At 47.3% G+C, this 12031-nt stretch overlaps 1 protein-coding gene across 4 annotated transcripts; it reads right to left on the minus strand.

Moving 5' to 3' along the window:
* Positions 1 to 708: 708 nt before the first annotated feature.
* Positions 709 to 10309, minus strand: Slitrk3 (SLIT and NTRK like family member 3). 4 transcript variants are annotated; one of them, XM_004645996.3, is made up of 2 exons: positions 9526 to 10309; positions 709 to 4036 (listed from the first exon to the last, which is right to left on the minus strand). In XM_004645996.3, the coding sequence occupies exon 2, from the start codon at positions 4016 to 4018 to the stop codon at positions 1076 to 1078; it is 2943 nt and encodes a 980-aa protein (XP_004646053.1). In that variant the 5' UTR covers positions 4019 to 4036; positions 9526 to 10309; the 3' UTR covers positions 709 to 1075. The 4 variants fall into 4 exon arrangements, with proteins under 4 accessions (XP_004646053.1, XP_023562029.1, XP_023562031.1 ...); XM_023706261.1 differs by lacking the exon at positions 9526 to 10309 and adding an exon at positions 8622 to 9142; XM_023706263.1 differs by lacking the exon at positions 9526 to 10309 and adding an exon at positions 7739 to 7749.
* Positions 10310 to 12031: the final 1722 nt, after the last annotated feature.

Raw genomic sequence — 12031 nt, forward strand, 5'->3', positions numbered from 1 at the left:
TGTGTGAGAGAGAAAACATTAAAAGTGCTTCCTACAAAGCTGTTAGTGATATATATCCAGTTGCTTTTTTATTTTTAATATTTTATATATTTATATATATATAAGAAAGTGCAGATGTTCTCCAAAAACTCTTGGCATCAGCATGAATTGTCACAGAGGGTGCTCATCCCTACAGGGTGTTTCCACCTGTTAAACCACCAGGCCTTCACTCCGGTAGGATCCAGCCTCGAATGGGACTTTTCCCAGGGTCCTAGGAGAGACACCGTGAGCTGTACACGGGGAGAGAAGGGCAGGTGAGGCCGTGGAGAGGAGGGGAATGGATCAAACCCGAACTGAGCAGATTGGGCTCCAAGGGAGGCGTGTGTGCGTGTGCGTGTGCGTATGTGTGTGTGTGCGTGTGTGTGTGCATGTGCGTGTGTCTGTGTATGTACCTGCACCAGCTGCAGGTTTAGGAACCTAACTGTATGCAGGGATTTGTGGTTTGCATATAGCAGTATGTGAGAGAGACAAGAGATCGAGTGAGAACATTCCAGCAAGACCCGCCCCGCCCTCCCCGTCTTGCAGTTTTCAGGCATGCAGCAAACTGCATTGTTAATACATGTACAGAAACTGTGCCACGGCGGAAGGGGAAAGAGAGCCACAAACGTCAGTCCCCCCTCCCCCCTTTTAAACAAAACTACATTTAAAGGGAAAAAAAGTTACTGAAAATAAAAAGACACATTGAATTTTACTTAATTAGGATCAATACAACGACCCTCAATATACCTTATACACGGCACAGTCAAAGTCTCAAGTTTCGGTATAAAAAATAATGATAACATTTGCTGGCAGAAGTCTGCGAAGGCACTTCATTGATTAATGATCTGAGTATGGCCCTTCCTCCAATCGCAGCAGAGGGAAGAGCACACATCTGAATTCTCTAGTTATCATGCGGTTTCAATTCTGTTCCGGGCAGGGAAGATTGCGAGGATGGAGGTACTGGGACACGTGTAAAAGGAGCAGGGTATATATTTCTTTTGCTTTACTTTTCTTTTTTTGGGGAAAAAAAAAGCACTAATTAATTTTCTCCTTTCTGTTAGAACCGATATGATGTTTTTTCCAGGACTTCGAGGTAATCCGGCTTTGTTTGCAGTTTGGCCCTTAACTCGAGGTAATCACTTTTTTGGGTTTGGTGGTCTGTGAAGCCCTTTCCAGCTGAGAAGAGAAGGGTTTCCTTGAGCCTGGCATCGTGCTGCAAGTCTGGGTACTGCATGCCAGGGGGGTGGACATGTAGTTCCTTTAATTTGGGCACTGTGCCGTAGAGACAGTCCACAAACCCTACCGTGCAGGGCACTGGCTGTGGCCTCTCCCGGTCAAGCAGCATACTGCCCCCTGCACAGCCTCCCCCAGGCGGGAACAGCACCACCCCACCGTTCTTCTCGTGGTGGCGGAACCCAGCTAAGTCTCCCCCAGCTCCCCCAGCTCCCCCTGGAGCCCCACCAACTGCGGAGTGGTGAGGGTGAGGGTGGTGGTGATTCACCGTCACTATGGTGTTGAGCTGGGAGCTGGAGACCGCCAGGGCCCACTCCTTCTCCTTCTCCAGCAAGGTCCGGTAGTTGCTGTGGGGCTCCTTTGCTGTCTCTACAAACTGCTCGCTTCCTAGGAGAACCTCCCCCATTCCTGGCGGCTGTGTCCCAGGACCCCCACGTTCCGCGCTGTCTGCTTCCTGCACCGCTGCAGCAACCACTTCCTCCTCCTCCCGAGGCTTGTAGATGGGGTTGTTGCACATCTGGGTGACAGGGTGTGGGATGTACTCGTACACGTGACCCACAGGCGGAGCCTTCTCGGGCGTGGAAAGAGTGGGTCGGCCTCCACCCCCACTTCCACCGCCGCCTCCTCCACCGTCCTCAAACAGCCTGTGGCACTGCATCTGGATGCCGGTGAGGTCCACGCCTTCTTGTCGCTTGCTTCTAAAGGGCAGCTTCTTCCGACGTCGCCGGAGCACGTAGGCGAAGAGGCCTGCAGCAACAAATACTGCTGAAAAGAACAGAACCAGCAGGCTGAGAATCAACACAGAAAGTGGAACTGGGCCCCCAGGAGGAGATAACTCATAAGGTGGTACACTTGTCGGGCCCCCAACAAGGTGAGAATCTCCAGGGTGGGCTGGGGACGCTCCAGCTGGTGCGACATGCAGCATCTCTGGACATAAAACTTCCAGCTCGATGGTGCGCACATCTCGGTGTGTGAGGTTCTCGGGGCTCCTACAGAGCACATCTCCCACCACACTGACGGAGCTGATGGTTTCGATCCACTGCTTGAAGGGGACCAGGTCACAAGTGCAGTCCCAGGGGTTCTCATTGAGGTCTATCTGCACAATGGCATTCAAGTGTTCCAACACACCAGCCACGGGAAGGTAGAGGAAATAGTTCTTCCTCAAGTTCAGCCGAGCCAGGGATGTGCCTGCGAAGGTGTCAGTTGGCAGAGTCCTCAGCAAGTTATTGTTGAGGAACAGCAGCTTCAAGTTGGGCATGAGGCTGAAGGCTGCGGGCTGAATTTCCCGGATAACATTGAACTCAAAGTACAAGTAGTGCAAACTCTGCAGCCCTCGGAACATGCCAGGGGTCAGCTTCTCTATATCGTTGCCATTCAGAAACAGACTTTTTAGGTTGGGTAGGTTGATGAAGGCCCCATCCTGGACATAAGAAATACGGTTGTTTCCCAGATGCAAGAGATCCAAAGAAGAAAAATTCCAAAAATCAGAGCGGTATATTTTCTGAATCAGATTGCTACTCAGGTACAGTTTTTTGGCATTCAGTGGCCTTGGAAGAAGTTCAGAAATGTTATTAAATCCTCGCTCTTTGCAGTTGACAGTCAAGCCAAGGTCGTTGATGTGCAAATTACAGGTACATCCAGTAGGGCATATGATGGGAATTGGTGGTCTGGTCTGGTAAGGAGCAATAGGAGGTTGATTTGGTCCAGGATATAAAGCTTGGGATGTAGAGGGTGGTCTTGGTGTCCGTGGCTGTTTGGTGGGCTTGGGTTGTTTATTTGAAGACTTGTATTCAACAGAAGAAGCAGTAAAATGGACAGAGGACAGCATGGAGGAAGGCTTAGTTGGCCATGCATTCTCCTTGCCTGATGACAAGTGAGGGCTCCCCAGACTGGCCTCCACCTCAGAGTCAGACAACAGGGGACAGAGCTCTGACTTCCTGATTTCCCGCAGGTCTTTCCCATGGAAATGGAAAGGTGTCTCGCAGGTGATGTCACCCACCAGGGCAGTGTAAGGAATGCGTTCCAGCCAGCTCTTCAGTTGCACAATTTCACACGTACAGTTCCAGGGATTTTCTTCCAGCTGGAGCTCCATGAGGCTTCTGCCAATGTGATCCAGCATTCCTCGGTAAAAAAGAACTTTTAACCTGTTTCCACGTAAGTCCAAGTGAGTTAAAGAGACAGCCTTAAATAAATTGGTGGGGAGCATGGGGATAAGATTATCATTTAAAATCAGAACTCTCAATTTACTTAGGTTCCGAAATGCTCCACTCTCAATGCGTTTAATGACATTGTAATCTGCCTGCAGGTATTCCAGACTCTCCAGACCAAGGAAGGTGTCATTTCTGAAGACATCTAGTTTATTCTCATGTAGATATAGCCTCTTTAAGATCCTAAGACCATTGAAAGCTCCCATTTGAATGTCCTGCAAAGCATTGTTCCCAAGGTTAATGGACACAGCATTATTCAAATGAAGAAAACTGTTGGTGTATAATTTCCTCATTGAATTCCTCTGCAGATACAGCTTAAAAGGTCTTGACCAAAATTCAGTAATCTGACTAATATTTGTAAATCCTTTACTGTCACAATGTATATGAAAGAGGCTTTCTTTAACTTCACAGTAGCATGGATCGAAACAGGGCTCATCTATTTCCTCTGAGTCCTCTATCAGGGGAATCGGGGTAGTCCACCCTAGAGCAATTGTGCTTAGAAGAATTATCCACAACATCCTCCCTCTGTGAAGCATCTCAGCTATGGAGGGTTTCATCATTCGTGCTTGATTACAAAACTGCAACAGAAATAAAGATGCAGATTTTTAGCTTTTAGTCATGTACTATTTTAATTGACTCCTACATGTGGGGCTATTTAAGAGCGATATAAAGACTTCAGCCATTTCCAAACTGACAATCAAAATGAGCGAGCAACATGTTTAATGTTTAGAGTGTGCCCTATATTTTAATCTTAGGAGACTCTGAAATTTTGAAACAGGCAAAGACAGTTTCTTGAACCAAACCCTACTTGGTAAACGACATATCACATGAACAAAAGCAGCCTGCATGTTTCTCACAGAAAGCAACAGAACTAGAATACTGTGTAGCCTTTAAAGCACAGGCAGAGTCACTGATAATGGCAACAATTTAGCCATTGCACTTGTTTAGCTGTTAAAACTCAAACTGACCCATTGTGAACCTTATTCTCTGATAGAAAAAAATGTCCTTCTCAATATACATTTCTGTTATTAAAAAGACACAAGCTCGCCTGAAGTTATCAAAGTTATGAATGCTAGTGGGGACCCATTGCCCAGCATCCTGGGCTGAGATGTGGAAGATGCTGGCATCTCAAGAAAAGTTGAGACTTCTTTTAAGAAACTATCAAGCATGCTTCATTACAGCGCACAGTCAGTAACCTCCCATACCCTCCAACCCCTTTTGCAGAACTGATTATTGACATCTTCTTTAATTAAATAACTTCTATGTGCTTTATTATTTGACTATTTAAAGTATTTAGGAAAGATCAGCCCTTCTAAAGAGCATGGCCCTGCAGTCCTGAGAGCTAAATATAGTGACAACTAAAGGTTGCTGAGCCTGGGAGTGTCTGAATTTAAACACTTGCAGAGCTTAGTTTGGAATGTCTTTCTCTGCCTTCATGAACAACTGAGGTACCCTAAAAAGCTAGAAGCTCTTGTGGCTGATTACAGGTGGAGGTGAAAGGCCAGGGAGGGTGTAAACCTCAGTTCTTACCTGCTAATAAATGATCTATCACATGAAATACATTTCAGAAAAAAAAAAAAACCTTTTCCAATCAGAAAACATGAATGAAGTGCACTATTCTAAAAACCACACAGAGCTTCCCTCTATGGCTCTGTCTCCTTGTCTAATATCATCAGTAAATGACAATTTGTCTGTAAATAAATTATAATACAGCTTTATTCCATTGCCTTCCCTCAGTCATTAGAGGATCAATCAAAATTGAATGGCTGGTTTCAATCAATCAAAATAAATCAGAGTTTCCAACACATTCTTTCTCTCCACACATACACACATCAAAGATACATTTCTTAAGTTGAAATATAGTGGTCTAATTTATAGGGAAAGGGCTCAAAATTTATCTTTGCGGTGAACTTGCATGTAATGAGCACAGCTGTAAGGAAAAAAGAAACCGTGAGAAAGCAAAGAGAAATCTGCCTTGGGGTGCAATACTCAATTTTTAGAAACAATTAAATGAAAAAGACAGAGAGAGAGAGAGAGAGAGAGAGAGAGAGAGAGAAGGCAGACGAGCTACACTGCAGCATCAGTTAGTCTTCCCCGCTGGCTGATAAAATATTAAAATCGATTTAAGTTCTTTCTTCCTCACCATCTTCTCTTAAACATTTTTTCCTGTTTTCCACACCCCTGCAGTTTAGGCAAGACAGGCTCCAGATGTCTTTGACTTACCTATTTTGCAGATTTTTATTTTTGAGCACTGAGCACGGGGGAGGGGGGAGCTGGAGTTTAAGGACTCTCTCTTGTTCCTCGTCCCTCCCTTCCTCTAGGCTGAAGCTGAAGCCAAAGGGGATGGGGGCGGGGAAGGGGGGTCCGAAGGGGGAGAAAAGCGAGCTCGAGACGTGCTGAGAATGCAATGCGCTCTTCAATGGGCTTCTTTAGGATGCAGAGCTGCCGCTTGGCACGGTCCGCGACAGAGGAAGGAGAAGGGGCTGCAGCAGGCTTCCAGGTCCGCGGCCGCTGCCTCGGCCGCCGCCGCCGCCGCCGCGGAGGCTGCTCTCTGGGGGTACCGGCAGCACCCCATTGGGCACCGGGAGGAAGGGCGGGAGGAAGAAGGCTTGATTACAGCGCAGGATCTCGGACTTTTCTCGCGCTGCCTTTTTTTTTTTTTTTTTTTTTTTTAAATATGTGCTGTAACCCTGGATCCGGCTTTCCACGTCACGAAAATGAGCTCCAAGCAGGGGAACGCGCTTAGCATGGGGTCGGGAGCGAGCGCTAGGAAGCCCTGACTGTACGATTGCGCGCGCGCGTGTGCGGGAGAGAGAGAGAGAGAGAGAGAGAGAGAGAGAGAGAGAGAGAGAGAGAATGACAAATTGGAAAAATAGCAAACAAAAAGGAGGAAGAGTACAAGAAATATTCTAGCATTCCTTTGGTGGGGAAAGATTTTCTCTCTCTCTCTCTCTCTCTCTCTCTCTCTCTCTCTCTCTCTCTCCCCACCCCCGCCCCCGGGGATGCTCTGTCTATTTCCCAAACCTGCTCTCTCTACCGCTGACGTTCGGGAAAGTGAAGACTATCCTTCGGAACTGGCCTTTCACAGCAAATACAGTCGCTGAGAAAAATGGAATGAGAAAGAAATTCAGTCCCGGAAGGAGAAAAGCCAAATCTGCCTAGGTGTCCCAAATAAGATCTCAGGCATCCAGAGTGACTTGGACAGAGTTTCCTGCATTTTGCTTCGATCCCTTTGCACCAGGAATCCTTTGGTTGGGCTGCAGCTCAGAGCCTTCGATTTCTCCTGAATTCAACCATCATGATTTTCTTCCACCCTTAAAAAAAGAAAAGAGAAAAATGGACAAGACAATGCTCTGGACAAAAGAGCAGACCACTGGGTCACCAACTCCAGTACATTTCACATTCTGCCACCTGGAAAAGCCTCCTAGGAATAGCAGTCCACATTCAGGGCTTCTTTTCCTTTGTGTTTTATTTCCTCTTCTTTTTCCCCCTTTCTTCTTGGTTTCTTGGGTTAGGAGCGACTGAAGCAAGGTGTTGCAGTGTAGAGAAGCCACCAGACAGACCATAGTTTCCAGGAACCCTCTAAGGGAGTTTGCAAAGGCTCAGCTGCCAGTCTATAGTCCTTCCTGCTGGGAGGAAATGCAGCTCGGTGGCAACACCGAGAGAGCTAAGTGGCAGACAAGTTACCTGGAGATGGTGTAGGAGATGGACCCTTCCCACTCCCCAACGCGTGTGCCAGTTCTGTCACTAACACACAGGTTGAGGAAGGGAGACTTCCAGGTCTGAAGAAGTAAACTCAACCTCAGTTGCCCAAAGGTTCAAAGTTAGTAGGTAGAGACTTCTTTCCCTTAGAATACTTTTTACAAAACCAAATATTAACAAAAAGAAAGGCTCCTGCATCAAATTCTGTCCATCTAAAACACAGAAGTCACCTAACTCAACAAAACAGTTTTTAAAAGTCATTCATAGGAGGTTCACAGGATCTTTTGCACATAGAATAACCACACGTGTGTGCACTGTCCCCAGGTAGCCAAGAATGAGAGCAGTAGTCCGGGACTGTGAATGTAGGATCCTCTGGCATTTACCACCCTTAATAGTCTGGACCCACCCAGGGGACGACAGGTCTCAGCCCACGAGCAAGTCCACATTAGGCGCCTGAGCTCAAAACCAGAACAATTCTACCCACCACCCCCCCCACACACACACACATAGCTACCACCCCACCCCCACCCCAGCACCTTCAGTACCCAACATGCAAAGGCAGTGACTGTTTCACAGACCTTAGGGGAATCCACGATTTGATGAACCCAGGACCTGACCTGTGCACCCCGGTGTCAGTAAATGGTCCCCTCTGAAATAAAGTCTCTGTTTCCCTTGAAGTACCATCCCCCATGTGCTGGACTTCACCCACATCTTAAAGGCTATTCCACCGGCTTCCCTTTCTTTTCCTCAAGATAGCATACGTAAAGGATAGGAAGGGCTCCAAAAGTTAGGGAATGGAGGGCCTGGGGCCCGGTTTCTTCTGCGTCTGGCTGAGAACGCCCGCACCATTTGTTTGTCCACAGAGAGGACAAGAAGCTCTTTCTCCCCAGAATGCCCCTTCCCACTTCTTCTCCAATACTCCGCCGGGTATTGAAGCTCACTAATCTCTCCAGATCTAAGATTAAATATTCCAATATGGAAGCAAGACGACCTCCCTTAAAACAAATAATTAAAATGCTGCATCATTCATTTTCTGGAGAGCTTTGAGCCTCCTAAAGATCCTTTCTAATCTACTGTCGCCAAGCAAAGGGGGCAATGGGCCAGTTTAGCAATGAAAAAAAAAAAAAATTTAAAGCTAGAGCTGTTTTCCTCCAGTCTCTTCCAATATAACAGAACGACCCACTGGGGGAGGGGTCCCTCGCTCCGCCGCCGCCACCTGGCCTATTTGCTGGAGTTAGCACGTCCTCCCCCCGGAAGGGGCCCGCGAGTGCGTTAGTCGCCAGTACCGCTCCTTCCACCATGTTCCTGATAACTAACTGATCCAATAAAAAGGCACCCAACCCCTAGCACCTGTGAACGTATAGCAGACGCCGAAGCCAGTCTGTGAGCTCTACGGTGCGCAGCCGACACACCAGAAACACTGATTGCAATTAGGCAAAGTGGAAAGGACGGCGGGAGTACCTAGCTGCGCAGAGCGCTCCGAGCCGCCGCGGTTTGCTTCCAGGCGCTGCGCAGCGGGAGGGGCAAACTCTCTGGGAGGTTCAGTTCCATCCTTCATCCTGTAGCCTATTTCTCCTTCTTTTCCGGTTACCAACTTTCAGAACGGCTGCCGAATCGCGCTTGTAATCCTTTTAAGTATTTCCACCTTGGAGACTTGCGGGGAGACTCTGATCGTCGCATACCAAAGCAAGAGCCGCGCGCGCCTCGCCCGGCGAGGTCGGGGACCGAGCTCCAGACGCCCCGCGGCAGTCAGGCTCCGGGTCGTCCCAGGACTGGGATCGCTGATGGAAATCCTCGATGTTCTCGATGGGGGGCGAGCTTTGCTGCTCCGGCTGGTTCCCCGGATTGTTCTCTCGTGCTGCGCTCTCCCCCAAAGATTGTCACTCGCAGCGCAGCCCCTGCCCAAGGCCTCCTCCTGCCCGAGGAGACGCGAGTGGCCCTCGCCTTTCCCGAGCGTCTTTGCTCTTTGCCCTTTGCCTGGGTGCGAGTGGGGGTGGACGGGCGTGCAGACGCGAGGGAGAGAGCTGGGAGAGGCGGAGGGGAGGCGGGAAGGGGGCGACGGGGTCCCAGCTCCCGGCAACGGTCAGGCGAGGAGGGAGGGGGCACGGATCCACATTATGGCTGTGCACGCCGATTCCACTTGGCCGGGGAATCTCGGGCACGGCGCGAAGGTGAAGCGATCCGGTCGGCACCCTCTCCGGAGCAGCAGCCGGAGGGGCGGTGGGCACAGGAGGGGGCCCCCGAGCCTCTCAGGCCGAGGACACGATCGCGGCTGCGGCGAAGGCATCTTTTAAGACTGACCTGCTTTAAAAGTGCCACTTTCATGGCCTAGGAAATAACTAAAATCGGATTACACGTTACTTACCAACGTGTGCTCCTCAATCGGGAGCGCCAGGTCGGGTATTAGGAAGCAATATAGGAAAAAGCGAGGATGGAACCCGAAAGCAAATCCATCAGCCGCCCCCAAATCGCGCACCGAGGGAGCGGCGCTCGGGAGCCCCCAGATCAGCCCATCGCACCCCCGGCCCCTCCTCCGCGCCAACTGTGTAAATCAGCAGCCGCAGTCCTCTCCGCGCATCGCAGGCAAATCCCTGCTTAGGGAGCAGGAAGCAAGTCTCTCTCTCTCTCTCTCTCTCTCTCTCTCTCTCTCTCTCTCTCTCTCTCTCTCTCTCTCCTCTCTCTCTCTCCCTCTCTCCTTTCTCTCCTCTTTATCTCTTTATTGGTCATAAGCTGGCAGCTCGACAAAGAGAAGCCCTCTCAGGAAGTCAGCATTTTGTTTCTGTGTGGATTGATTTTTAACTTTTGCAAGGAGAGGTGGTTGTTTGGAAAATTACAGCCCCAAACTGGCAAGGGCGGCGAGAGAGCCAGGGATGTGATCGAATTCGGATCGTCTGAGCTGTATCGGTGGGCGATATCGCAAACGCCTCCGAGGAGCCATTCGAAGTGATTTGCAGTAATCCCGAGCTTCAGGAGGCGCGGGTGACATAAAGTACACACATTCGCTCGTCTATTTACACTTGCTGGGAGGGGGCTGAGCAGTGGAGGAGGAGATGGGGGACATTTGCTGGAGAGAAGCTAGCTATCACTTCGTGACAAATTAGGTAAGGGCACGAGAACAATTATTGCACCTATGCCAAAGTACTGTTACATTACAGGGACGACCGTTGTCCCCACTGCAGTCACGTTAATGCAGTCACTTAATGCTCTGTTCAATCTGCAGTGTAAACCATCGCAGTCCTTTTTAACAGATCCCTTTCATCAGCAACTGTGTTGAAGAAAAAGCAGTGCTCCTCCAACTCCCACACTGAACAGGATGTCATCTGGGGAAAGCGGCTCGGTATCTCCTGTTCCCTGCTGAAGTGAATGTAGTAAATTGTCCAAGACAAATGAAGTTGTGGGTCTATGTACAGTTGCAAACCTAAAAAGAGCTGGACTCTGTTTTCAAAAGCTTTCAAAGGAACTCTAGCTCACCTCTTCAGTGAAAAAGTTTTCTCTTTTAATGTATATGTAGCCTTTGAGAAACAGGCCTGGAAATAGGATTTTTCCCTTTATTTTTCTGTTTTCTGTATCACTTATGCCACTAGTCTATCTATACTATAGACATATAATATGTAATAGTCGACTCTATGTTATCTTCACTGAAAGAGACCACTGTGGAGTTGATCAGGGAAAAAAGCAGGGCCTGTGGACTTTTTTGAAGCACACACACACACACACTCATGAGTGGAATTTAGTATGGCAACTTGTTGGTTATGTGCATAAAGTATGGATTTAGAATAGCATACTTGTACTGTTTCAATTTGTTCTTCCAAATACTCAGTACTCTTTATTAAGATTATCAAAAGATCTACAGGGACCTAAAGACTCATAAAGGCACTATGACAGTAACCCCTAATTCTAAAAAACCCCAAAGAAACAGTATTTCAGTTCAGTTGGCACAAATTCCAATGCTTCCTTCAGTATCTTATTGCAGATTAATGTTTTTATTGTGAATTTTACATATGAGAAGACATAGAGGCTGGAAGAACACCCATCATTGTCTTTTACTCACTGGATCTCCGAAGTAGGGTTTTAATGAGTTATGTTCAGTAAAGATTACCAGAGGAATTTGTCCTCAACAAGTTGGTCAGATTTAGAAGCAACCAATCAGTGGCAGTAGGCTGATGATTCACAGACGTGCTTTTGGCCTTTTCGGGTGGTTGCTCAATCTTAGGTAAACCACTCGTGGGTACACCGCATTCTGTGTGGGAGGCGTACAGGCACACACATGCCCCTTTAGCTCAAGGGTGGAGATATTATAGGGACTCTGACAAAAATCAAGCGACATCACCCCAAAATAGGTGAATATTTTTAACTTTTGGGAACTATTTTCACTTCATTTGATTTTTCAAGATTACTTGTTGAAGAGAGAACTCTGGATGTATTAATTAATAGAGTGTATGCTGGTATGGCACTTGAAGGTACTGGAAAGCTACGGAAGACTGAAAAGTAGAAAGTGTCTTTAATGTTGAAAATAGGTACGTCAAGTACAAATGTTTCAGATTAAAAAAATTTGTGCGGTAAGTGATTGTGATAAGCCTCCTATGTTGTGACTTTTTTGTGTTCTCTGCAAAGTCTTTTATTTATATGTCCTTAATCAAGCATTTTTCACAATGTCAACTAAGAACATTCATTTATACAAATGTTATTGATGACATATATATATATTATATATATATATGATAGAAAGAACCAAATAATATATACTATAATTTTAGCAAAGAAAATGTCTATATTAATGAAATAATATATACTATAATTTTAGCAAAGAAAATGTCTATATAAATGATTCACATTTATTTTTAAGTTAAAAAGAGACTATACTATGAAGA

Source organism: Octodon degus, unplaced genomic scaffold, assembly GCF_000260255.1.
Source record: "Octodon degus isolate 3935 unplaced genomic scaffold, OctDeg1.0 scaffold00247, whole genome shotgun sequence".
NCBI lineage: Eukaryota > Metazoa > Chordata > Mammalia > Rodentia > Octodontidae > Octodon > Octodon degus.

Coding starts and splice junctions, on each gene's coding strand:
- Slitrk3 (XM_004645996.3), bottom strand. CDS start 4,018: ATGATGAAACCCTCCATAGCTGAGATGCTTCACAGAGGGAGGATGTTG.